The 20,427-nt window shown below is 41.4% G+C and overlaps 1 protein-coding gene across 2 annotated transcripts; it reads right to left on the bottom strand.

The window, feature by feature from the left end:
• Nucleotides 1-19,349, bottom strand: LOC107373897 (trypsin). 2 transcript variants are annotated; one of them, XM_054736659.2, is made up of 7 exons: nucleotides 19,236-19,349; nucleotides 6,888-6,908; nucleotides 6,409-6,495; nucleotides 5,400-5,565; nucleotides 5,049-5,317; nucleotides 3,758-3,903; nucleotides 1-2,834 (listed from the first exon to the last, which is right to left on the bottom strand). In XM_054736659.2, the coding sequence occupies exons 1-7, from the start codon at nucleotides 19,288-19,290 to the stop codon at nucleotides 2,565-2,567; spliced, it is 1,014 nt and encodes a 337-aa protein (XP_054592634.2). In that variant the 5' UTR covers nucleotides 19,291-19,349; the 3' UTR covers nucleotides 1-2,564. The 2 variants fall into 2 exon arrangements, with proteins under 2 accessions (XP_054592634.2, XP_015797523.3); XM_015942037.3 differs by lacking the exon at nucleotides 6,409-6,495.
• Between the last annotated feature and the right edge of the window lie 1,078 nt (nucleotides 19,350-20,427).

The raw sequence follows: 20,427 nt of genomic DNA, 5'->3' as shown, positions 1-20,427 counted from the left end.
TTCATTAATGCAAGCTTTTAGTATTTACACTTCAGAAACTTCACAAACATATTCCAAATACATCCTTCCTGAGATTTTCCACTTAGACATCAGCAAACATCAGCTTCAGGACAAAATCAGGATGAATTTCTCTAGAACCTAAAGAGTACCAAAATAGCTACAATCAGTCCTTATAATTAATTCATATTTAAATCCTCATTAATTAAACCCAAAAGAAACAAATGTGTAAGCTCTCAAAGCTGACTCAACTGTTTATTATTGATTTAATTACAGAATAAAAAACTATGAATTTGAAAAGTATTTTATTCAAACTGGGACTAAACATGTCAGCCTGAATTACTGAACAATATCTGCTTTTTCATTGTGTTTCTAAAATATCTTTATTCTGTTCAAATTAATTACTACTTTGATTTTATGATTGTTTTATTGCTTTTTTGTTACATCTTAAATTTCTGAAAAAGATTATGATTTTGATCTACTTTAACTTGGTTTGATTGTTTTGTATGGTTTTGGGAGTATTTAGTGATTATTAAAAAAAACTAAATCTAACATGACACTTTATGCCAACAATTTACTTCCTGAAAAATGTCAATATTTAATTATACATTTTAAAAAAGATTACTTGATTTAATTTATCTAAACCATACCATCATTTATTTGTTTATCACTTTAAAAACAATATGTGGTCCACAAAAGGGCTTTACAGCACAAATTTAAAAGGTACAACAAAAACAAAACAAAGCATACATGGTAAGATAACAGTCAGATGCCAACTAAACTAAAAATCAGCTAATAAAATTAAGTTTGGATTTAAAGACTGCCACCACAGAAGACTGTCTGGTGAAGACCATGGAGCCATAACCGAGAAAGCTTGGTCTCTTTAGGTCTAAAGCTCTGTAGCCTTGCTCTGTAACAGCTGATCAACTAACCGGAGTGAAGAAGGGGACATAAGGCTAAAGCAAACTGGACAAGTTAACATATGCCAAATCATTTAATGACTTGAAGGAGTGGGTGACTTGCTTAATCAATATATTTGCAGAAGTCTCTAGTAAGAATGAATGCCTTGTAAGTCAGTCCCAGGGAGAACAAGCACCATCTTACACTGGTGATCTTCTTAGTCCCTACACCCCCAGCAGGTCCCTGAGGTCCAGTGATCAAAGCCTACTGGTTGTGCAGCACCAGGCTAAAGACCAAAGGTGACAGATAATCTGCTGCTGTGGCCCCCAGATCTGGAACTCTCTCCCCCTGAGCCTGAGATCAGTGGACTCAGTGGTCTCCTTTAAAAAGCAGCTGAAGACTCACCTGTTCAAGCTGACTTTTGTATGACCTTCTTCACCACTCTCTTTATTCTGCTCTCCCCACCTATTCCACCTTCCTCAGGATCCACTGATTTCCCTCTTTCCTGTTCACTCTCTCTCTTTCTTTACATATTTTTATCACAATTGTCTATTTTTTGCTCATTATACATTTTTAACCATTTTCTAAATGCTTTTTTATATTTTTTACATTTTTTGTTTTTGTGAAGCACCTCGTAATTTTTACTTGAGAAGCGCTATAGAAATGATTTCTTCTTCTTCTTCTTCTTCTTCTTCAGCAAACATACTGGTGCATATTATCTCCAACCTAAAAGTTCCCACATCACAGCTGAGCTTCAGACGGCAGGTTTTGGAGCCTTTGCTGATATTTGGACGTCTCACCCCAAACTGGATAACGGCAATGCGACTCTACCACTGACTTGCAACATGGATGTTTTATCTACACAAGTAAAACAAGCCTGCAGAAGCGTCTGCCGTGTGGTGAAGTTGCTAACGCTAACGGTTAGCTTAAAGTATCCAAGACTTCTGTTGCTAATTACCGGATGATAATACAACAGCCTTCTCCAATGTGAATTAAGATTGGTGAGTCTATGAATGCTTATTCACAGCATGACGTAGAGCTGCGCGAATTTTCAAGTACTAGATTTTCACAGTATATCTTCCTTCAGAAGCTAATGCAGGAGATAGGTGTGGAAGAGTATTTTCACTTTCAGCTTGCATGAAAAACTCAGAGTGACCGAATATAATCAACTATACCTTTAAACACCAATAAAAGTATTTTAAATCCATCTCTAAAATCAGTTGGAGCAAAAGTAAAGAGGCCATGATTGGAGGAATACGCTCAAATGTTCTTTTGCCAGTTAAAAAACGTGATGCAGCATTTAGCACCAGGAGCAGGCAAGACAGAGTGTTCTGACTAACCTCTATTAATAGGGAGTTGCAATAATCCAAATGTGAAGTTACAAAGGCGTGGATGACTGTTTTCCAATCCCACTAGAAAATAAAAGGCTTTCCCTGAGCTTATCGTCTTGGGTGATAAGATGAAGAACTCACAACCAGAATTACGTGATAAACAAAACTGTGTGAAGCATCAATTTTTACATCAAGTGATTTAACCGAGCTCATCAGCTGAGGGGTCAAGGTAGCACAGTTGAAATATGGTACCAGAGGAGCAATTGGAGCAACATAAAATACTTTCCATTTTTTGCTCATTAAATTAAAAAAGTTCACAGCTAACATCACAGAGGCTCATAAGAGGACTAACAGTGAGAGTAAGACGGACAGCAGCAGAGGGACTGAGAGGGAGATGACGTGAGCTGCTGATTTGGAGTCGGTCCCGTAGTTGATGTAGCCTGGCTGATCACCGGTGATCTGGCTGTTGATCCAGGACTGGTACATAGATACACGTGTGTAGACTCCCGGGAAGTTCGGCTGAGCACAGCCATTTCCAAAACCCACAATTCCAGCTTGGACCCACCGAGTGACATTTTTTGCAACCAATGGGCCTCCAGAGTCCCCCTAAACATGTCAGAGAGAACAGTGAAAGGGTCATGTGAAAATAAACAAACCTGCTTTTGTTTAAAGTTTTACAAATCGGGGTAGAAAAATGTTAAACTATAATGTTTTATTCATGAACTAAGACTGAAATAAAAGTGCCCCAGAGAGTGAGAGTGGTCCACATTGCAGATCTTAGCTGAGTGTGAAGCAGCTGGGAAGAGAATCAGCTCCTAAAGGGCAGAATGCCTTCTCCAGGTCAGGGATCAGGTCCTGCTTCAAGTGGAGGAGGGTCTTGTTCATGAGTGAGGGACTGATGGAGCTCAGTCGGATTGGTGCTACCTCTGCAGTGATGCCGGCATTGTACCAGTCTGTCGTGGTGAAGAGAGAGCTGAGCCGGAAGGCCAAGCTCTTGATTCACCCATCAATCTATGTTCCTATTCTCACCTATGGTCATGAGATTTGGTAGTGACCAAAAGAATGAGGCTGCGGATACAAGTGGCTGAAATAAGTTTTCTCTGCAGTATCTGGGCTCTCCCTTAGAGATAGGGTGAGAAGCTTGGTCATCCGGGAGCGGCTTGGAGTAGGTCAGTTGACATGGCTCGGGCATCTGATTAGTTTGCCTCCTGGAAACCTGCCTGGTGAGGCAGGGCACGTCCAACTGGGAGGAGACCTAAAGGAAGACCCAGGACACGGTGGAGGGACTATGCCACTCGGCTGGCCAGAGAATGCCTTAGGATTCCCCCAGAAGGGCTGGCCCAAGTGGCTGGGGAGAGGGAAGTCTTGGCCTATAAATATATCTGAAGCCAGGCCTGAAGTTTGGGCACGTAGGCGGGCTTTCACCCATGGAGCATCTTTTGTTTGTTATAAGTTTTTCTAAATGTTACATTTGGCCTCTATACTCATCTCCCAGGACTGGATTGTTGCTGTTGACATTCAGAACCTACCTGACAGGAGTCTTTTCCTCCTTGAGGCAGACCAGCACAAATCATGTTGCTTGTGATTGGGTCTGGGCTGTAGTCAGCCATGCACTGATAATTGGACATTATAGGGACATTCACTTCCTGCAGTGCCTGAGGGGATGGTAGGGGAACTAGACAGAAAAAAAAAACAGATTATGAAAGCCTAGATGGCAAAGACTTGCTAAATAAACAAAATGAGCATTAAAACCAAAAACAACTTTAACTCATTTTAGATTCTTGGTTGTTGTTTTTTTTTTTTTTTTACGTAATACTGTTTAGATTTTTGTGTTGAGGTTCTCTTTGGGAGTGACGAGGATGGATAGAATAAGGAATTAGTCCATCAGAGGGACAACTCATATTAGATGTTCTGGAGATGATGTCAGAGAGGCCAGACTGAGATGGCTTGGACATGTCCAGAGAGACAGCAATTACAAAGGTAGAGGGATACCAAGGCTGGAACCACCGGGCTGAGAGAAAGACCAAAAATACATTTGTGGATGTGGTGAAAGAAGACACAGAGTTAGCTGGTAGGATAGAGGGTAGAGGATGCAGAAGACAGGACTAAACAGATGCTGTGCTGTCCGAACTTTTGAATGAGAAAGAAGAAAAAGAAGTGAAAGTGAGAGTGGTATTATGGTATATTTTTCCAGATCATCTAAAGACCTCCAACATGGTGGTTTGCCACCAGAAAGGCACGCAGAAAACTAAGTCCAATAGAAAGACAACAAGTTGTGGCAGAAATTAAAACAGCATTAGGTCTGAAACAAAAAACTCACCAGGTTATGATTAGATTCTCAACAGGTTCTTTAAACAGGAACAAACCCTGAACCAGGACAGGAAATACACTTTAGTTGAATTCAGCCAGCAGTTCTTTAGGGATCCTCTTGTTGGAGTTCAAGTCTTGCTTTCTGTCTGTGGAACTGTAATGCTTGGTGTTTTTCAGACTCAGTTAGAACAAATGGGAAGAATTTGTGTCTCCATGACAAGTTAACTGCCTGTTTATAGAACCTTTTCCTGCCTGGTTGAGGTCAAGTAAAAATAGTCAGAAACAAGAACTGAAATTGAGTGGAAGAGAAGCCAAAGACCTTCAGAAGGTCTGGAGAACAACTGATTAGGACTTTGAAAACTGACAAGTGGAAGGAAATGCGAAGTTTTCACTCTGACTTCTGCTTTATCCTTTTGCTGCATCGTCTTTATCTGAACTAACTTTGTATGTGTGGTTTTAATCAAACTACAACAACAACAGAAGCAACAGCACCACTGCATGGATCCTCACCGTCACTTCTGATGTATCCCCAGCCCGTGACCCAGCTGTCCAGCCCAGCGGGGAAGTAGCTGCCTGATGCTGCCAGACAGATGGGTGTGATGTAGTTGGTGAAGGTCACAGGAGAGGACAGCTGCAGCAGGGTGATGTCGTTGTCGTTGGTTTGGCTGTCGTAGTTTGGATGTTTGATTATCTGGGACACTGTGCTGGAAACCTCATTGGGATTCTGGATTTTCTGAGTATGTCGTCCCAGATAAACAATCAAATTTGCGGTGCTGGTGCTGAGAAAAAACAATCAGAAGGTTGGATACTTTCAGGATGCTGAGATATTTGAAGGAAAGTGATCACATGATTAGGACTTACCTGGGAAAGCAGTGGGCGGCTGTTAGAACCCACTGGCTGTTGATCAGAGAGCCGCCACAGAAATGTCCCCCTTTGAATAGGCTGACCTGCCAGGGCCACGCCCCCGCAGTCGCATCCTGACCCCCAACAATCCTGGTTTTTGTGTTGAGTGGAGCGACGCCACAAACTGCAGGGAAATATTCTCATATAAAAGCTCTGCAAAAGCTGACACTTTAGGTTTTCAGGTTTACTATATCGGGCTGCGCAGTGGCGCCGTGGTTAGAGCTGTTGCCTTGCAGTAAGAAGGTCCGGGGTTCTCTTCACGGCCTGGGATCTTTCTGCATGGAGTTTGCATGTTCTCCCTGTGCATGTGCAGAGCCGTGTCCAGGACTTTTAAAATGGGGTGGCCCATGTGGGGCACTTGTTTATGCATGGGTGGCAAAAGTGGTTATGCTTAGTTATTTATTTACACAAATCGTTTATTAATTTATTTACTTTCTAGTGAATTTTGGAGTTTCACATTGCACAATCACCATTTTTTTCTATTCATCTTCTAGTTTTGTGGTGGTTAGCAAGTCACTTCTTGTTGCATTATTGCCACCAACTGGAGTTGAGTGGGGCTCTAAATACTATTTATGTGAATATGAAAAATTAATAAATAATATTAATACTACAGAAAGGTTCTGTAGGCCTGGGCTAGAAGACAATGTGAAAGGTGCATGCTACCACACACTATTTTTGGAGTTTACAACTCAAGCCTTTTGTCGACAATGCAAAGTCAATTTAAACTGGAACTTAGTAGGGTGGCACCTGGGGTGGCCAATCAGATTCTAAGGGTGGCATGTGTCACCCCAGGCCACTCCCTGGACACGCCCCTGTGCATTCCTCCCACAGTCCAAAAACATGACTGTTAGGTTGACTGGTCTGTCTAAATTGTCCGTGTGTGTGTGTGTGTGTGTGTGTGTGTGTGTGTGTGTGTGTGTGTGTGTGTGTGTGTGTGTGTGTTTGTCCTGTGTGTCTCTGTGTTGACCTGCGATGGACTGGCTCTCTGTCCAGGGTGTGCCCTGCCTGATTGCCCGTTGACCGCTTGAGATAGGCACCAGCACCCCCCGCGACCCTACATGGACAAAGCGGGTTTGGAAAATGGATGGCTGGAGGTTTACTATATCAGTGGGTTTAAAAAAATGTTTCCTGCATCTTCTTTAGATAATTTAGCCTCATTTGAGTTTGCAAATAACATTTTTAGTTATGCTTAGAGTTAAATAGCACAAGTCAAAGAAGATAAAAACCAAAAAACTGCAGGTCAAAAAAAATAACCGATTTTATTCTTGAAAAAAAAAAGAAGAAAAAAACTGAAATACTGCTAAACAAATCCTGGTGAATCGCAGACAGGTTTTCAGTCCTGATTTATTAACCAGTGTAATTCATTAAGATTTCAGATATTTGAAAATGTTTGAATTAGATTTGTATAACAGAGGAAACAATAACGGAAACAGAAAGAGAACTCACCACTTATCTGTGCATAACTTCCTGTAGGAAAAACGGCAAACAAAGAAGATCAGAACAATTTTAACAAAACTGTCAACAAACAGAACCAACATGAACGTTTCTCTGAGATAAATCCCCCCAGCCCGTAATCTTTCACAGCATCATAAAACCTTTTTAGAAGTAGTTTAATTAAAACACAATTTAATTGTCAGTTGATACTAAGGAGTTGTTTTGGGGCAGACAGGTTAACCAGGTCATGTGACCTGGCTGCCAGAAGAAAAAGTGTTTGAAACAGGAGTTCATGCTTCTGTTTCTCACAATAACATTTAAGCTTTGTAAATTGTGCAAAAGTAAAGGTGAGGAAAAACCTCGTAAGACGACATAAAATGACCCAAAGAGCTAATGAAGGTTTGAGAAACTTCCTCGACTCCAGAATTTTACCTCAACAAAGAGAGAGAACTAAAGTTTCAACATTTGAAACTCCACAAAATAATGCATTCAGGATTAATTTGTTGATTTTTTTCAGTATTTTAAACAAATTTTTACTTAATAATTTTACGTTTGTTGCATTAAAGCTGCAACTTTGGTAAACAGACACATTAACTTAAAGTTTTTATTTTTTTCAATGCCTCTTAACAATGTTCTAACATAGTATAGCTATAAATATATCTCATATTTGTCTGAAAACACCTGCCAATAACACTTTTCAGACTGACAGCAACCATTGGACCATCCGGTTGTCGGTCTCACCAAACTGCTGCACTTCCGTAGGTCCTCCACTCATTACATACTCATGTATTTAGCAACACAACACCACTGGTGTGAAAGGTTCTCCGCTCAATAATATCAGAGAAGGAGAAACAGCCAGCTGCTACCACTTCCGCTTTACGACAAACTGCTAGTGTCCCAAAAAGAAAAACACCATTCGTGTCACGTGAAGGTGAGCAGGTGAGAGAGACAGGCAGGCTGGTGATGACGTTTTAGGAAGGTTTTAATAAAGATAATGCTGACACTGAAATAATGGACAGACAAGGAACACAGAACTGGGAGGGTTTGAATGCATGAGGAGCTGGGACCTTGAGTGATTGGGAGATGAGAGGCAGGTGGGAGCAATTAACACGGACACAGGACTGAACAGAATGGGGAGACAGGACAGGTTGTGACAATTTGAAGTCATGACACCAGCATTACAACCAGTGTGAATTTTGTTGACTAAATACTTTCGGGGTTTTTTTTTTTCATGACGAATAAATTTTCACTGACTAAAATGAAACACAAAAAACAAAAACATACACACCAATAAAGACTCAGTTATGACGAATATTGGCCAGCATTTTTGTTGACGAATACGAGACGACAACAAAAACAAAAAAAGTTGTGAAACCGGAATAAAGAATCAGCTAATGGAAGAGATGGGACTAGATGAGAAAAGAACTGTTGGGATGTTCAAATTTGTGAACTCATGTTCTAAGATGTGTAAACTGAAGTGTTATTGAGAAGGTTGTGCTTTTAGTTTTTCACCACCAGAGGGGCACGCACACTGCATCATGGCGTAACGGTCATTGAGGAGAACGTGGTCTCTGGTGTCGGTGTTAAAAATGTGTGTGTGTCGCAGTTCTAAAATAAAGACACCAGAGGAAAGCATTCTTGGTCCCATCTTTTCTTTCTTCGAGTTCAACGTTGCTGATGCTGCAACGCTCAACAAGAACCAATCAGAGTCCGGAGCCAGCTGCTGTTTGAACAAGCTGTTCCTAACCAGACATCATACACTGATGTTTATGCCGGCAAAAATTAAAAGGGAGAAAATGTTCGCGGCTGGGAGTAAAAGTAGTAGATGTGACAATCTGAAAAGTATTTTCTTGGTGAGTACACATCTGGGGTTTCCTTTGGTTATGAAAGTGTTATGGCGTTAGTAGCAAGCTGGGGCGGGAGAGGGGGTGCTGGAGTTCAGCAAACTAAACTCCGCTCACGGAGCAGTGCATCGCACATTTTGTTGTCTAATAGCTTTTTTTTCATGGCGCTGTTACAGCCATATCAACGTTGTTGGGAGGAGACGTGTTTGACATGCATTTTGTGTGTTGTAATCCGTCGTGCGGATTTACTTGGAGTGAATAAACAATGTGAGCAGACCTACCTTGTCGTCCTTCCTCCACATTATCCACATATCCCTGTGAATGGATATGTTTGCGAACAAAGAGTCAGCTGCCCCGCCCCGCTGAACACAACCGGACCCGCGCCAGAACAGCAGTTTTCTTATTTGTTTGCCATTAAGCTTCCAGACTTTAGGCAGCATGATCCTCAGTCTTGGTTTGCTCACACTGAAGCGCAGTTTGCCCTGCGTGGAATTTCTGCTGACGACACGAAATACCACCACATGGTTGCATCACTGGTTACTTTGTCCACCCGCCAGGCCATGAGCTTGATTCAGGATCCTCCAGCTCAACGAAAATGCACATCTCTGAAGCAGCTTCTGGGAAGACGTTTCTCCCTTTCCGAGGCAGATTTCCCCCATCAGCTTGGGTGATGGCACAGCTCTGGAGATGATGGAGAGCATGCTATCCCTGCTTGGTTCTTAAGGTGACAGATTCCTCTTCATGCGCCTCTTCCTTATCTTACCTTACTGGCCGCACTCAGTTCATCCAGTTAAAATCCTTTACCTCAGAACCCTCCCCAGTCAAGTCAGGTGTGCCCCAGGGCTCTGTCCTGGGGCCCCTCCTCTTCATAGTCTATCTCCTCCCTATCGGCAAAATCTTCCGCAAATTCAATATCCAGTTTCACTGCTTTGCAGATGACACCCAGCTCTACATTTCCAGTAAGCCCAACTCAACTCTCCCACCATCCTCCCTTACACTCTGCCTCTCTGAAATCAAATCATGGTTCACCTCTAATTTCCTCAAACTCAACGGCAATAAAACTGAACTTCTTCTTGTTGGCACTAACTCCACCCTCTCAACATCTGACAGCTTTTCTTTAACTATTGACAGCGCCACAGTCTCCCCCTCACCTCACGTCAAGAGTCTGGGTGTCATTCTCGACAGCTCACTTTCTTTTCAGGCTCACATTAATAACTTAATTCGGTCAACATACTTCCATCTACGTTCCATTAACAGTCTCCGTCCCTCACTGACCCCTCACACTGCCGCCATTCTCGTCCACAGCCTCGTCACCTCCCGTATCGACTATTGCAATTCACTTCTTTATGGTCTTCCCAACAAACTCCTTCATAAACTGCAACTGGTCCAGAATTCAGCAGCCCGTATTATCACCAGAACCCCTTCCTTTCACCACATCACGCCGGTTCTCCAGCAGCTTCACTGGCTCCCAGTTAAATTCAGGTCCATCTTCAAAATTCTCCTCCATACCTTCAAAGCAATCCACAACCTCTCTCCTCCATATATCTCAGACCTTATAAGTATTCACACCCCGTCCCGTTCACTCAGATCTTCTTCTTCCATCCATCTTGCGGTTCCTTCTGCCCGTCTCGCTACCATGGGGAGCAGAGCTTTCAGCCGCTCTGCTCCTCGACTCTGGAACTCACTTCCCCCAGACATCAGGAACGTCGACAGTTTTACCCTTTTCAAAACAAAACTCAAAACACACATGTTTAAATCTGCCTACAACCTCTGATTTTATTGAAATGTTTCTCTCTGTTTTTTCTTCTTTGGGTTTTATTATTGTTTTATTGTATTTTATTACGTGTTTTGTGTAAAGTGACCTTGGGTGTCCTGAAAGGCGCTTTGAAATAAAATGTATTATTATTATTATTATTATTCCTGCGATGACTCCTGGCTCTGGTGCAAGCCAGCCTCACAAACTCCTTAGTGCTGAAGCAGAGGGATTACTGCTAGCACGTGATAGCAATGGCAGCTGTTGGCGACTCGAGGAGACAGTTTTTGGTGGATTCTGGTTTTGAAAGGATCCTCACTTCCTCGACTGTGGCCGATAGGTTAGCAGAGGGCTGCAGCTAGGCCTCTGTTAGCCACAGCTAACTTGGTGAAAGGTTGGTGGTTGTGTGCCTTAATAAACGTGACTTTCAGTGGAACTTTATTAAAGCCGCAAGTTCAGCTCCTATTTTAGGCACTGATTTCCTCTGTGCTCAATGTTCTGGTTGATGTTGCTAACAAACGTTTGGCTGATTTCTTTGGTTTCCATGCTTTGTGTTTCACAGGGGGCAGAGGCAGTAATGCATGCACATTTCCTTTTAGCTGGCCATGTTTTTCAGCAAGCGTTGTCTGAATTCCCCATTTTAATTGAACCCAAGAGCCTATGCACCTTCACTAGCTCTGTTGCTAAGCACGGTGTTGAACATCGTACCCACATTGGGCCCCCCAGTTTTTTCATGTGCTCATCGCTTGGAGTTTGCTAACATGGAACGCTTAGGCACTGTGTGCAGGCCCATAGGCCTCGACGTTGCACATGGCGCCCAAAGCTGAAGGGCAGTGGTGTACCTGTGGGGACTTCCTTCACCTTAACAACATAACAACAAATGATCGGTACCCCATCCCCCACATCCAAAATTTTTCTGCTCACCTAGCTGGGATGGACATTTTTTCAGGGTAGTTTTGGTGCAGGGTTATCACCAAGTTCCTGTGAACACTGACGGCGTTCCTAAATCCACTGTTATCACGTCATTTTGCCTTTTTGAATTTTTATGCATGCCCTTTGGTGTCAAAGGCACAACACAGACGTTCCAGCGGATTTCGTTTTGTGCAACCTGTCCTTCATTTTCATCTATTTAGACAACATATTGGTCACCAGCTGCTCCGTCGAGCAGCATTTGGACCACCTGCGCCAAGTTTTCTGGAACTCAGATCACCGTCAGAACCAGGTCAAAATCGACCACCAGAAGAGACGCGCGGCTCAGTGGGCCAGTCGAGCTGGTTTCTGGGTCGGAACCAGATTAGAACCACTGCAGACCTCCAGGAGACGATCATGTGCAGCTTTTTGAAATACCAGCTCGACTGGCTCTCATGGTGTCTGGGTCGGATCCAGCTCACAGAAGCCTGCAGGAGCTCCAGAACCGGATCACAGGCGTCTCTCTCTAATGTGCTAAACTACGTTACGTGAACGGATATTAACGAGTATGAGACAGCTGGCAGACGCTCATTAGTTTATTATTGTCTAGTATTAATATTAAATTAACTGACCAATACTATTTTAATTGTCTGGTACATGATAGTAATCTGTACAATATTGTGATGTTAGCCCACGAGTTTTAGCCAACATCGTAAACTCACCTGCTGCTCCCCCGCTTCTCCACAATCTCTCTGCTTTGGCCGATTGTTTCTCCCTCTGGAATGTCTCTGCTCTCTGGGGCGTGCAGTAAACTCATAACTTTATGGATCTGGTCTATCATAAGTATAATTATAAACATTTAACGTTTCCTCTGTGTCAGAACCGGCATTAGAATTCATAGTTTTCTCTGGATTAAGCTAAAAGCCTAAATAATTTATGTATGTGTAAAATAAATTTTTTTTAATAAATTTCTGTTATGTTTCTCTAAACAATGGTTCATGGGAGTCTCTAACTTGCAATTTGCTCTGAGCTGGCACTGATTCATAGTTTAGATTCTAGTGGGTGAAACTGTCGACAGTGCAGTGGTCAAAAGAACTTTCGGTGTGCAGTTAAACCGGTTCTACCTTCTTTCAGCAGAACACATTTCCATTCTGAGAGATTACAGTTAGTGCAGGTGCTTCTCTGAAGATGAAACAGAACATCTACTGCTGTTTATGTTGTTTTGAGTTTTAACTCATGGTGTGTACCAGAAGAATATCTGGAATGAAAAAGTAAAAGAACAAAACCCTTTCTTTTTTTTTTTTTTTTTTTGTTTGACCAGAGATGATTTATGTGTCTGTAAATGCTCTAAAGCATTCTGATAGTACATTATAAGTTTACTCTCAGGTTTACCTAAAAAGGTTTAATTCTGTTTAAGAAAAAAAGTCAACTTTGTGGTAGTTTTGTTATTTAGTTATCACTGTGTTGGGCAGTAATTGTTGAACATGGACATTTTTTATTAACAAAGGTGAATATACTCAGACAGTTCAGTAATGTCATAATTTTAGATACAATATTAAAGTGCTTTTTTTGAGTTATTTAACAATTTTTATTGATTTAGCAATTTGACAAAACTGTGTTTGTTGAATTTGTTTGTTTTTTCTTAGCTGCTGTCACATTGAAGTGTCACTTAAACAATAAAACAGAAACCAAGACAATTGACAAAAATAAAATTGAAATTGCATTCCAATCTAAATACTGTGGGATGCACATCGTTTTAGCTTCATGATTGTCCTGTATAAATAGTTGGTTGTTATGATAAAAAAAACTTTAGTTAAGTATATCATATAGGAGAAACACACAGTGATATTCGAGAATTTCCAAAGACCAGATATAGAAGTTGAGGTGATCGCTCCTTCCAGACTGTTGCACCCCGACTTTGGAATGATCTTCCTTTATCCTTACATGGCGTTGACAGTCTGGACGCTTTTAAAAAAACAGCTAAAGACCCTTTTATTTAAAGATGCGTTTACCTAAACCTTTTATTTTCTTATTTTAAATCAAATTTGTAATAATCTTTCATCTGTTTATGAAATTTTATTATTTTATGACTTTAATTTTTTTAATGTTAATCTCTTTCATTATGATTTTATGACTTTATATTTTATTTATTTAGTTGATGTAGTTCATAATATTAATTCTTTACATGTGGCATTAGATGACGTTGACCCTTTAAAAAAGAAGGTAATTAGGGACAGGAAGTTGGCTCCCTTTTAATTCTCATTTACAAACTTTAAAACAAAACTCTTGAAAATTGGAGAGAACGTGGCACTCTACACACTAGGAGGAGTCCTACTTATCCTGGAAAATAGTCTCGTGCTTCATAAAAATAAGCTTCGACAAGCTAGAAACTGCTTTTTTTCATCGCTAATTGAGGAGAATAAGAATAATCCAAAATTTCTTTTCAGTACAGTTGCCAAACTTACACAGAATCATAGCTCTGAGCCATCTATTCCCTTAGCCCTCAGCAGCAACGACTTTATAGGATTTTTCACAAGTAAAATTAATTCTATTAGAAACAAAATCATTAGCATCCTCCCTAATGTGATTTCTTCTTCCTCAGTAAGTGAGGCAGCATCAGAGGTGACTGTAGAACTCATCTGTGTTTGAACCATTTTGATCCAGTTGAGCTTTCAGAGTTATAAAATATTAGCTTCATCTAAACCTTCAACTTGCATTTTAGATCCAATCCCAACCAAATTATTTAAAGATGCATTTCCTTTGGTTTCTGCCCCATTCTAGATATAATCAATCTATCCTTAGTGAATGGATATGCACCACAGGATTTTAAGGTTGCTGTAATCAAACCTCCGCCTTCTCTGGATCCAGATGACCCAATGAATTATAGACCAATATCTAACCTTCCATTTTTATCCAAAGTCCTGGAGAAAATAGTGGCCATCCAAGTATGTGAGCATTTAAACACTAATGCTCTGTTTGAGGAATTTCAGTCTGGTTTTAGAGAGTATCACAGCACTGAAACTGCATTAGTGAGAGTTACAAATGATGTTCTCATGGGCTCAGATAAGAATCTTGTGTCTGTTCTAGTCTTGTTAGATCTCAGTGCTGCCTTTGACACAGTTGATCACAATGTTCTTGTAGAAAGGCTTGAACATGTTGTAGGGATCAAAGGAACAGCGTTAGGCTGGTTTAAATCCTACCTGTCTGATAGATTTCATTTTGTAAATGTACATGACAAATCTTCTTCATGCTCCAGGGTTACTTGTGGAGTACCACAGGGTTCAGTGATTGGACCAATTCTTTTTACTATATATATGCTCCCAATTGGTAAAATCATTGGACAGCATGGGATAAACTTCCACTGTTATGCTGACGATACTCAGTTATATTAATCCATTAACCCTGATTAACCTAATCAGTTAGTTACAGGCTTGTCTTGAGGACATAAAAAATTGGATGACTCAAAAATGTTTGTTTCAAAATCAAGACAAGACTGAATTTCTCATCTTTGGACCTGAAATTCAGAAAAGGAAACTGCTTAGTCAATCACCTGACCTGAATGACATTTAATTAATCTCTGAGAACAAAGTAAGGAACCTTGGTGTTATTTTTGGCAAGGACATGTCATTCGAATCCCAGGTTAAACAGGTTTGTAGGATTTCCTTTTTCCACCTCTGGAATATTGCTAAGATTAGAAGCATACTTTCCAGGAGTGATGCTGAAAAACTAGTTCATGCATTTATTACATCAAGACTGGATTACTGTAATTCGTTACTCTCAGGAAGTCCACAGAATGTAGTTAAAAGTCTTCAGCTTGTCCAAAATGCTGCAGCTAGAGTTCTGATGAGAATTAAAAAGAGAGATCATATCTCTCTTGTCTTGGCTTCCCTACATTGGCTGCCTGTTAAATTCAGAATAGATTTTAAGATCCTTCTTCTCACATATAAAGCTCTTAATAATCAAGCTCCATCATACATCAGTGATCTGATTGTTCCATACGTTCCTAACCGAGCACTTCGCTCTCAGACTGCAGGTTTACTGGTGGTTCCCAGAATATCTAAAATTAGGATGGGAGGCAGATCTTTTAGTTATCAGGCTCCTCTCCTGTGGAACCAACTCCCAGCTTTAGTCCGTGAGGCAGACACCTTGTCTACTTTTAAGACTAGGCTTAAAACATTTTTATTTGATAGGGCCTATGGTTAAAATCTGATGGTAGCCTAGATCTGGACAAGTGGGGGAGTAGAGGGAGGTTGAGTGTACAGTCGGTAAAGACGGCTCTCCCTTGCCCTGCCTCCAACATGCCTCCATCTAAAAGGCTAGGTTATCCAGAGTTGTCTCTGTAGTTATGCTGCTATAGGCTTAGACTGCTGGAGGATACACTGACCACTTTCCACACTCGACTACTTTCTTCTACAATCTGCTGCCTGTGTGGTGTTCACTCTGATCAACAACATCAAATAATCTGTGAAAAGTGTCTGCCATAAAAAATGAGTACAACAACCGTAAGAGTCAGAACCGATTCTATGGGGTTTTCTTCATGTAGGTTTCAGCAGAAGGGTTATCATCTCTGAAACGCATCTGGCACTCCGAAACAGAAACTGGCGGTCAGGATGTCTTATCCAAAGTCCTTGAGTGCTGTTTTTGTCAAAAATGGTGGCTAAATGATTTTGTCTACGCCCTTTTTTCTCATGACGAAAATGAAACACTGATGAGCAAAAAATAGACTAAAACATTTGAAACAAGCACGAATTTTTGTTAATGAGAGGAGACTGGGCAAAAATATGCTCAGAATGCACATTTGCTGTCTTACAAAAGCTTTAAGTAACAGCACCGCTGCGGTTTCCGTCTTCTAGCCATCATAAAGCAGCAGCAGGGCACAATCTGCTCAGCATAAGAAGAGCGCTTCTCTGTCGTGGCTCATCACAGCCACTTGAAGAAGTAAACAGTTAGAAATACGAGAAGTCATGAGGCTACGTTTGAATTTATTCCAAATGTTAACATGTTTCCTGATTGTGTGCTTCATTAAAATGTGACATTCTTGGGCAGATAAATGAAAGAAATGACCGTTTTATCACGTTTTATCTGAACATGTTAAAGATGAAAATTTTAAGCAATGTCATCATCATCATCATCATCATCATCATCATCATCATCATCAGCCTTTATTTATAAAGCACTTTCCTTCCACCACGGCAAACCAAAGGGCTGAACACTCCCGCAGAAATTAAAGCACTACAGACCCAAGCAATGGCCAGCAGTGTTGGGCAAGTTACTTCCAAACTGTAATGCATTATTTATTACTTGTTACCGTCATTTTAAAGTAATTCATTACATTACAATATTACTGATTTTAAAATGTAAGGCATTACACTACTTTTGCATTACTTTAAGTTACTTTCACCAAAACAACTTCAATATGAATCTGGGAATCTGACGCTCGGTGAGCTCATGACATTTTGTCACGCCCTGTCCTGTCTCCCCATTCTGTTCAGTCATGTGTCTCTGTTGATTGCTCCCACCTGCTTCTCGTTTTCTAATCACCCAAGCTCCCAGCCCTCACGTATTTAAACCCTCTCAGTTCTGTGTCTTTTGTCGGTTCATTGTTTCAGTGTCAGCGTGTTCCTCATTAAAAGCCTTTAATTGTTCGTGTCTGCCTGCCTACCTACTTCACCCGCGTGTGGATCCTCACCTCCGCTTCACTCACCAGCACACATGACATATATGTGGAAGGTGATGTGGTGTCTGAGCTAGGATTGCTGTTAAAAACAGTCAGATATAATAACAGTGCTTTAAAATGATTGTTTGTTAAATAAAAGCAACAACAATCTGTACTCTCAGCATGCTGACATCTAATATTAACTGAGCAGGGAGTGAGGTGGTGGGGGCTCCACGCCTATATTTGCCTTGGTCCCCAAATGCCTTGATACGGCCCTGGATGTGAGACTGACTTCTGGGGTGATCAAACGAATTACTTTGTTTTGGTGGAGCGATTTTGTGAATATAACAGCGGCCGTGCGCAGGACGCAGCTGGAGTATTTGAGCTGTTACCGCTGCGTCCTCTCTGCTCATAGAACGCCCGCAAAGCTGAGTCCATAAATGATGTCATATATGTAGATACTGGATCTTTTTTCAGGCTTTCCGCAATTTGAATTTTTAGGAAACCCCCATCTTGATTCTGGGTTTAAAAATGCGTTGTAATTACTGCGTTACTGACAATTGTAACGAGTAAATATTACCATTTTCTTTCCCTGTAATGCCTTACATTACCACATTACAGCAAAAAGCAATGCATTATAGCAATTAATTACTTTTGTACCACGTTACTCCCAACACTGATGGCCAGCCATAAAATATACATAGCCATAATTAATACTAGAGATGAAATAAAAAAATGTTGATAAAAACAAAATAATAAAGTAAAGATACAACCAGATAATCATTTACGAAATGAACCAGAAACTAACTCACGGGCTTAGGGAACACCACTGTATAAAAGTGAGTCTTAACTGACCACTAAAAACCAACAGTGAGGGTGATTTTCTGACCACGAGTGGAAGGTCATTCCACAGTTTAGGGGCCACAGCTGAAAAAGCTCCACCTCCTCTAGTGGAGCATCTCACGCATGGGACGACTAGCAGGCCTTGCTGTGAAGACCTAAGTGTTCGTGGTGGAGTGTAACGGACGAGTAGATTAGAGAGATAGGTAGGGGGCACAACCCTGCAGAGACTTAAAAACAAAGACAAGTATCTTGAAACTGACACGGAAAGATACTGGAAGCCAGTGCAGGCGTGATATGTTGGTGCTTTCTTGTGCCTGTCAGGAATCTGGCTGCAGCATTTTGTGCAACCTGGAGCCGAGCCAGGGCAGCCTTGCTTACTCCGGAGTAGAGGGAGTTACAGTAGTCTAGCCGAGAAGCAACAAAAGCGTGTACCACAGTATCTAAGTGAGCTTGCGACACTAGCGGCTTGGTCCTTTCTAGGCGGCGAAGATGGAAAAAGCAGGTGTGTGTCAAGTTTCTGCCACCTGGTTTCTAATAACAGATCTTCTAAATGGTTATGAGCATTTAAACACTGCTGTGGCTGCAGATACAGGACACAACCTGAGGGAGTGTGCAGTAACATCACTGTTACTGGTTATGTATATGAGCTCTGTTGGCTCACAGCACTGTAGGTCTTTGGAAAAAACATTAATGCATTTTAGTAGGAGGACTTTGCCTGGGGGGGGGGGTGGGGGGTGGGGGGGTTGGTCAGTATTATACATTTAAAGACACTATGTTGGAGGTCTGAATATTCATAAACTATAAATCCAACAGACATGTTTTATTTATATTTAAATGTTGTGTAGAATATGCTCCAAATGTTCACTCAGGAAAGAAAATCATAAATTATACTGAAAGATGCACAGATTTGCATCAATAGATTCATTATGTACAGTATAGAGATGATCAATAAAGAAAAGCACAGATTATTGTTAAACTGGGCAAAATCTGGGGCAGCTGAGATTGTGTGAGATCTCCTTTAGCCCCAAAATAAAAGGTGTTGGTATGAAACTCACTGCAGCAGCTCAGCACGTGTGTGACCTGCTAATTATTCAGTTGAAGACTAGTACACTGTTTAAGGGTTTGTAAAACTAAAAACCAAAATATTTGTTGACTGAAACTTTTCTGTTTTAGTCGACTAAAACTAACTAAACCCAAAAAGCATTTTTGTCCAAAAGGCTAAGACTAAAACCAAGATGGCGGCCAAAACAACACTGAAATATTTAAGTTATTCATCCTTATGAAAATAAATGTTTTCTTTTCTTCTGCGTTATTAACTGTTGTCATATAAGTAAAGATGCAGGTGCGAGACTCACCTGGAGCCGAGAGGGCCAGGAGCAGGACTCCACAGGTAAGCAGCTCGATCCTCATGATGGAAGTGAACTCCACCCCGTGACAACCATTCACTACTGGAAACAACAAGGAGTGCCTGTCGGACAAAACCCAGCCTTCTGACAGCTGCTGACTTAATTTACTTGTATAGCAACACCTCACCACAATGCTCACACACACACACACACACACACACACACACACACACACACACACACACACACACACACACACACACACACACACACACACACACACACACACACACACACACACACACCACAAAAGCAGACAAACCTGATTTTTGTCCCATGAACCAGAGAGTTTTAGTTCTGTTGGATTTGAACTTAAGCTGGAAGTTTACTCTGGCTGAAGGAAGAGTTTATAAATACAGGATTTTCAGAAGCAGAAAAGGTTTCAACTGTGTATTTTGCTGCTGCCGAGTTTGCCAGATATCTCCGAGTGTGTGTCATTTGCATGAAAGCTGCTCCTGTAAAGACAACACGAGCAGTCATGTGTCTTTAACTGATCTGGGAGAATACACTTAGTCTGCAAATACAGAAGTAAAGTAGAAAGAAAGAGAAAGGAAATTCTTTCATTCAGCAATTAATAAATATTAACCCCTGACAAACTAAGATAAGCTCATAGTCTTCTTCCGCCTCTAAGAACTATGATCATCTTATATTGAAAAACATTCAAGCGGAGGAACGCTCTGGGTGGAGATTTTTTTTCAATCAGACTTCCTGTTAGAAATAAATATCTGAAAAAAAGGCATCGCCTGAGCGGCACAGAGGCAATGATTAACAGCACTCTCCTTGACCCCCCCCCCCCCCCCCCCCCACGTGCACTCTCAGAGTTTCTCAGTGGGAAAAACGAGTCGTTAACGTGCATGCACACGAGCATGAGCAGACTCACCACTCGGGAGAAGAGCAGTCAGAGAAATTGACTGCAGGAAGTAAGATTTCCTGTTCACCACGATCACTGGGAGTGAGGGGAAGATGACGTTATTATAAGGAGGCAAGGTGAGCCAGGTGGAGGTGCAGCCAAGAGTCAGCAGGAGTCCAGCGCAGTGCAGCCACGTAGTACGGCACAGATGTCACCCTGGAGCTCTACAGCAATAAGCTGTGGCTGATTCTATTGGCGTTGGCGCAACTGGTGGGAGAGAGAAGAGTACGC

Source organism: Nothobranchius furzeri, chromosome 5 (assembly GCF_043380555.1).
Source record: "Nothobranchius furzeri strain GRZ-AD chromosome 5, NfurGRZ-RIMD1, whole genome shotgun sequence".
NCBI classification, from domain to species: domain Eukaryota; kingdom Metazoa; phylum Chordata; class Actinopteri; order Cyprinodontiformes; family Nothobranchiidae; genus Nothobranchius; species Nothobranchius furzeri.
The sequence above is the reverse complement of the archived record's forward strand: the minus strand, read 5'-3'. Positions and strand labels throughout refer to the sequence as shown.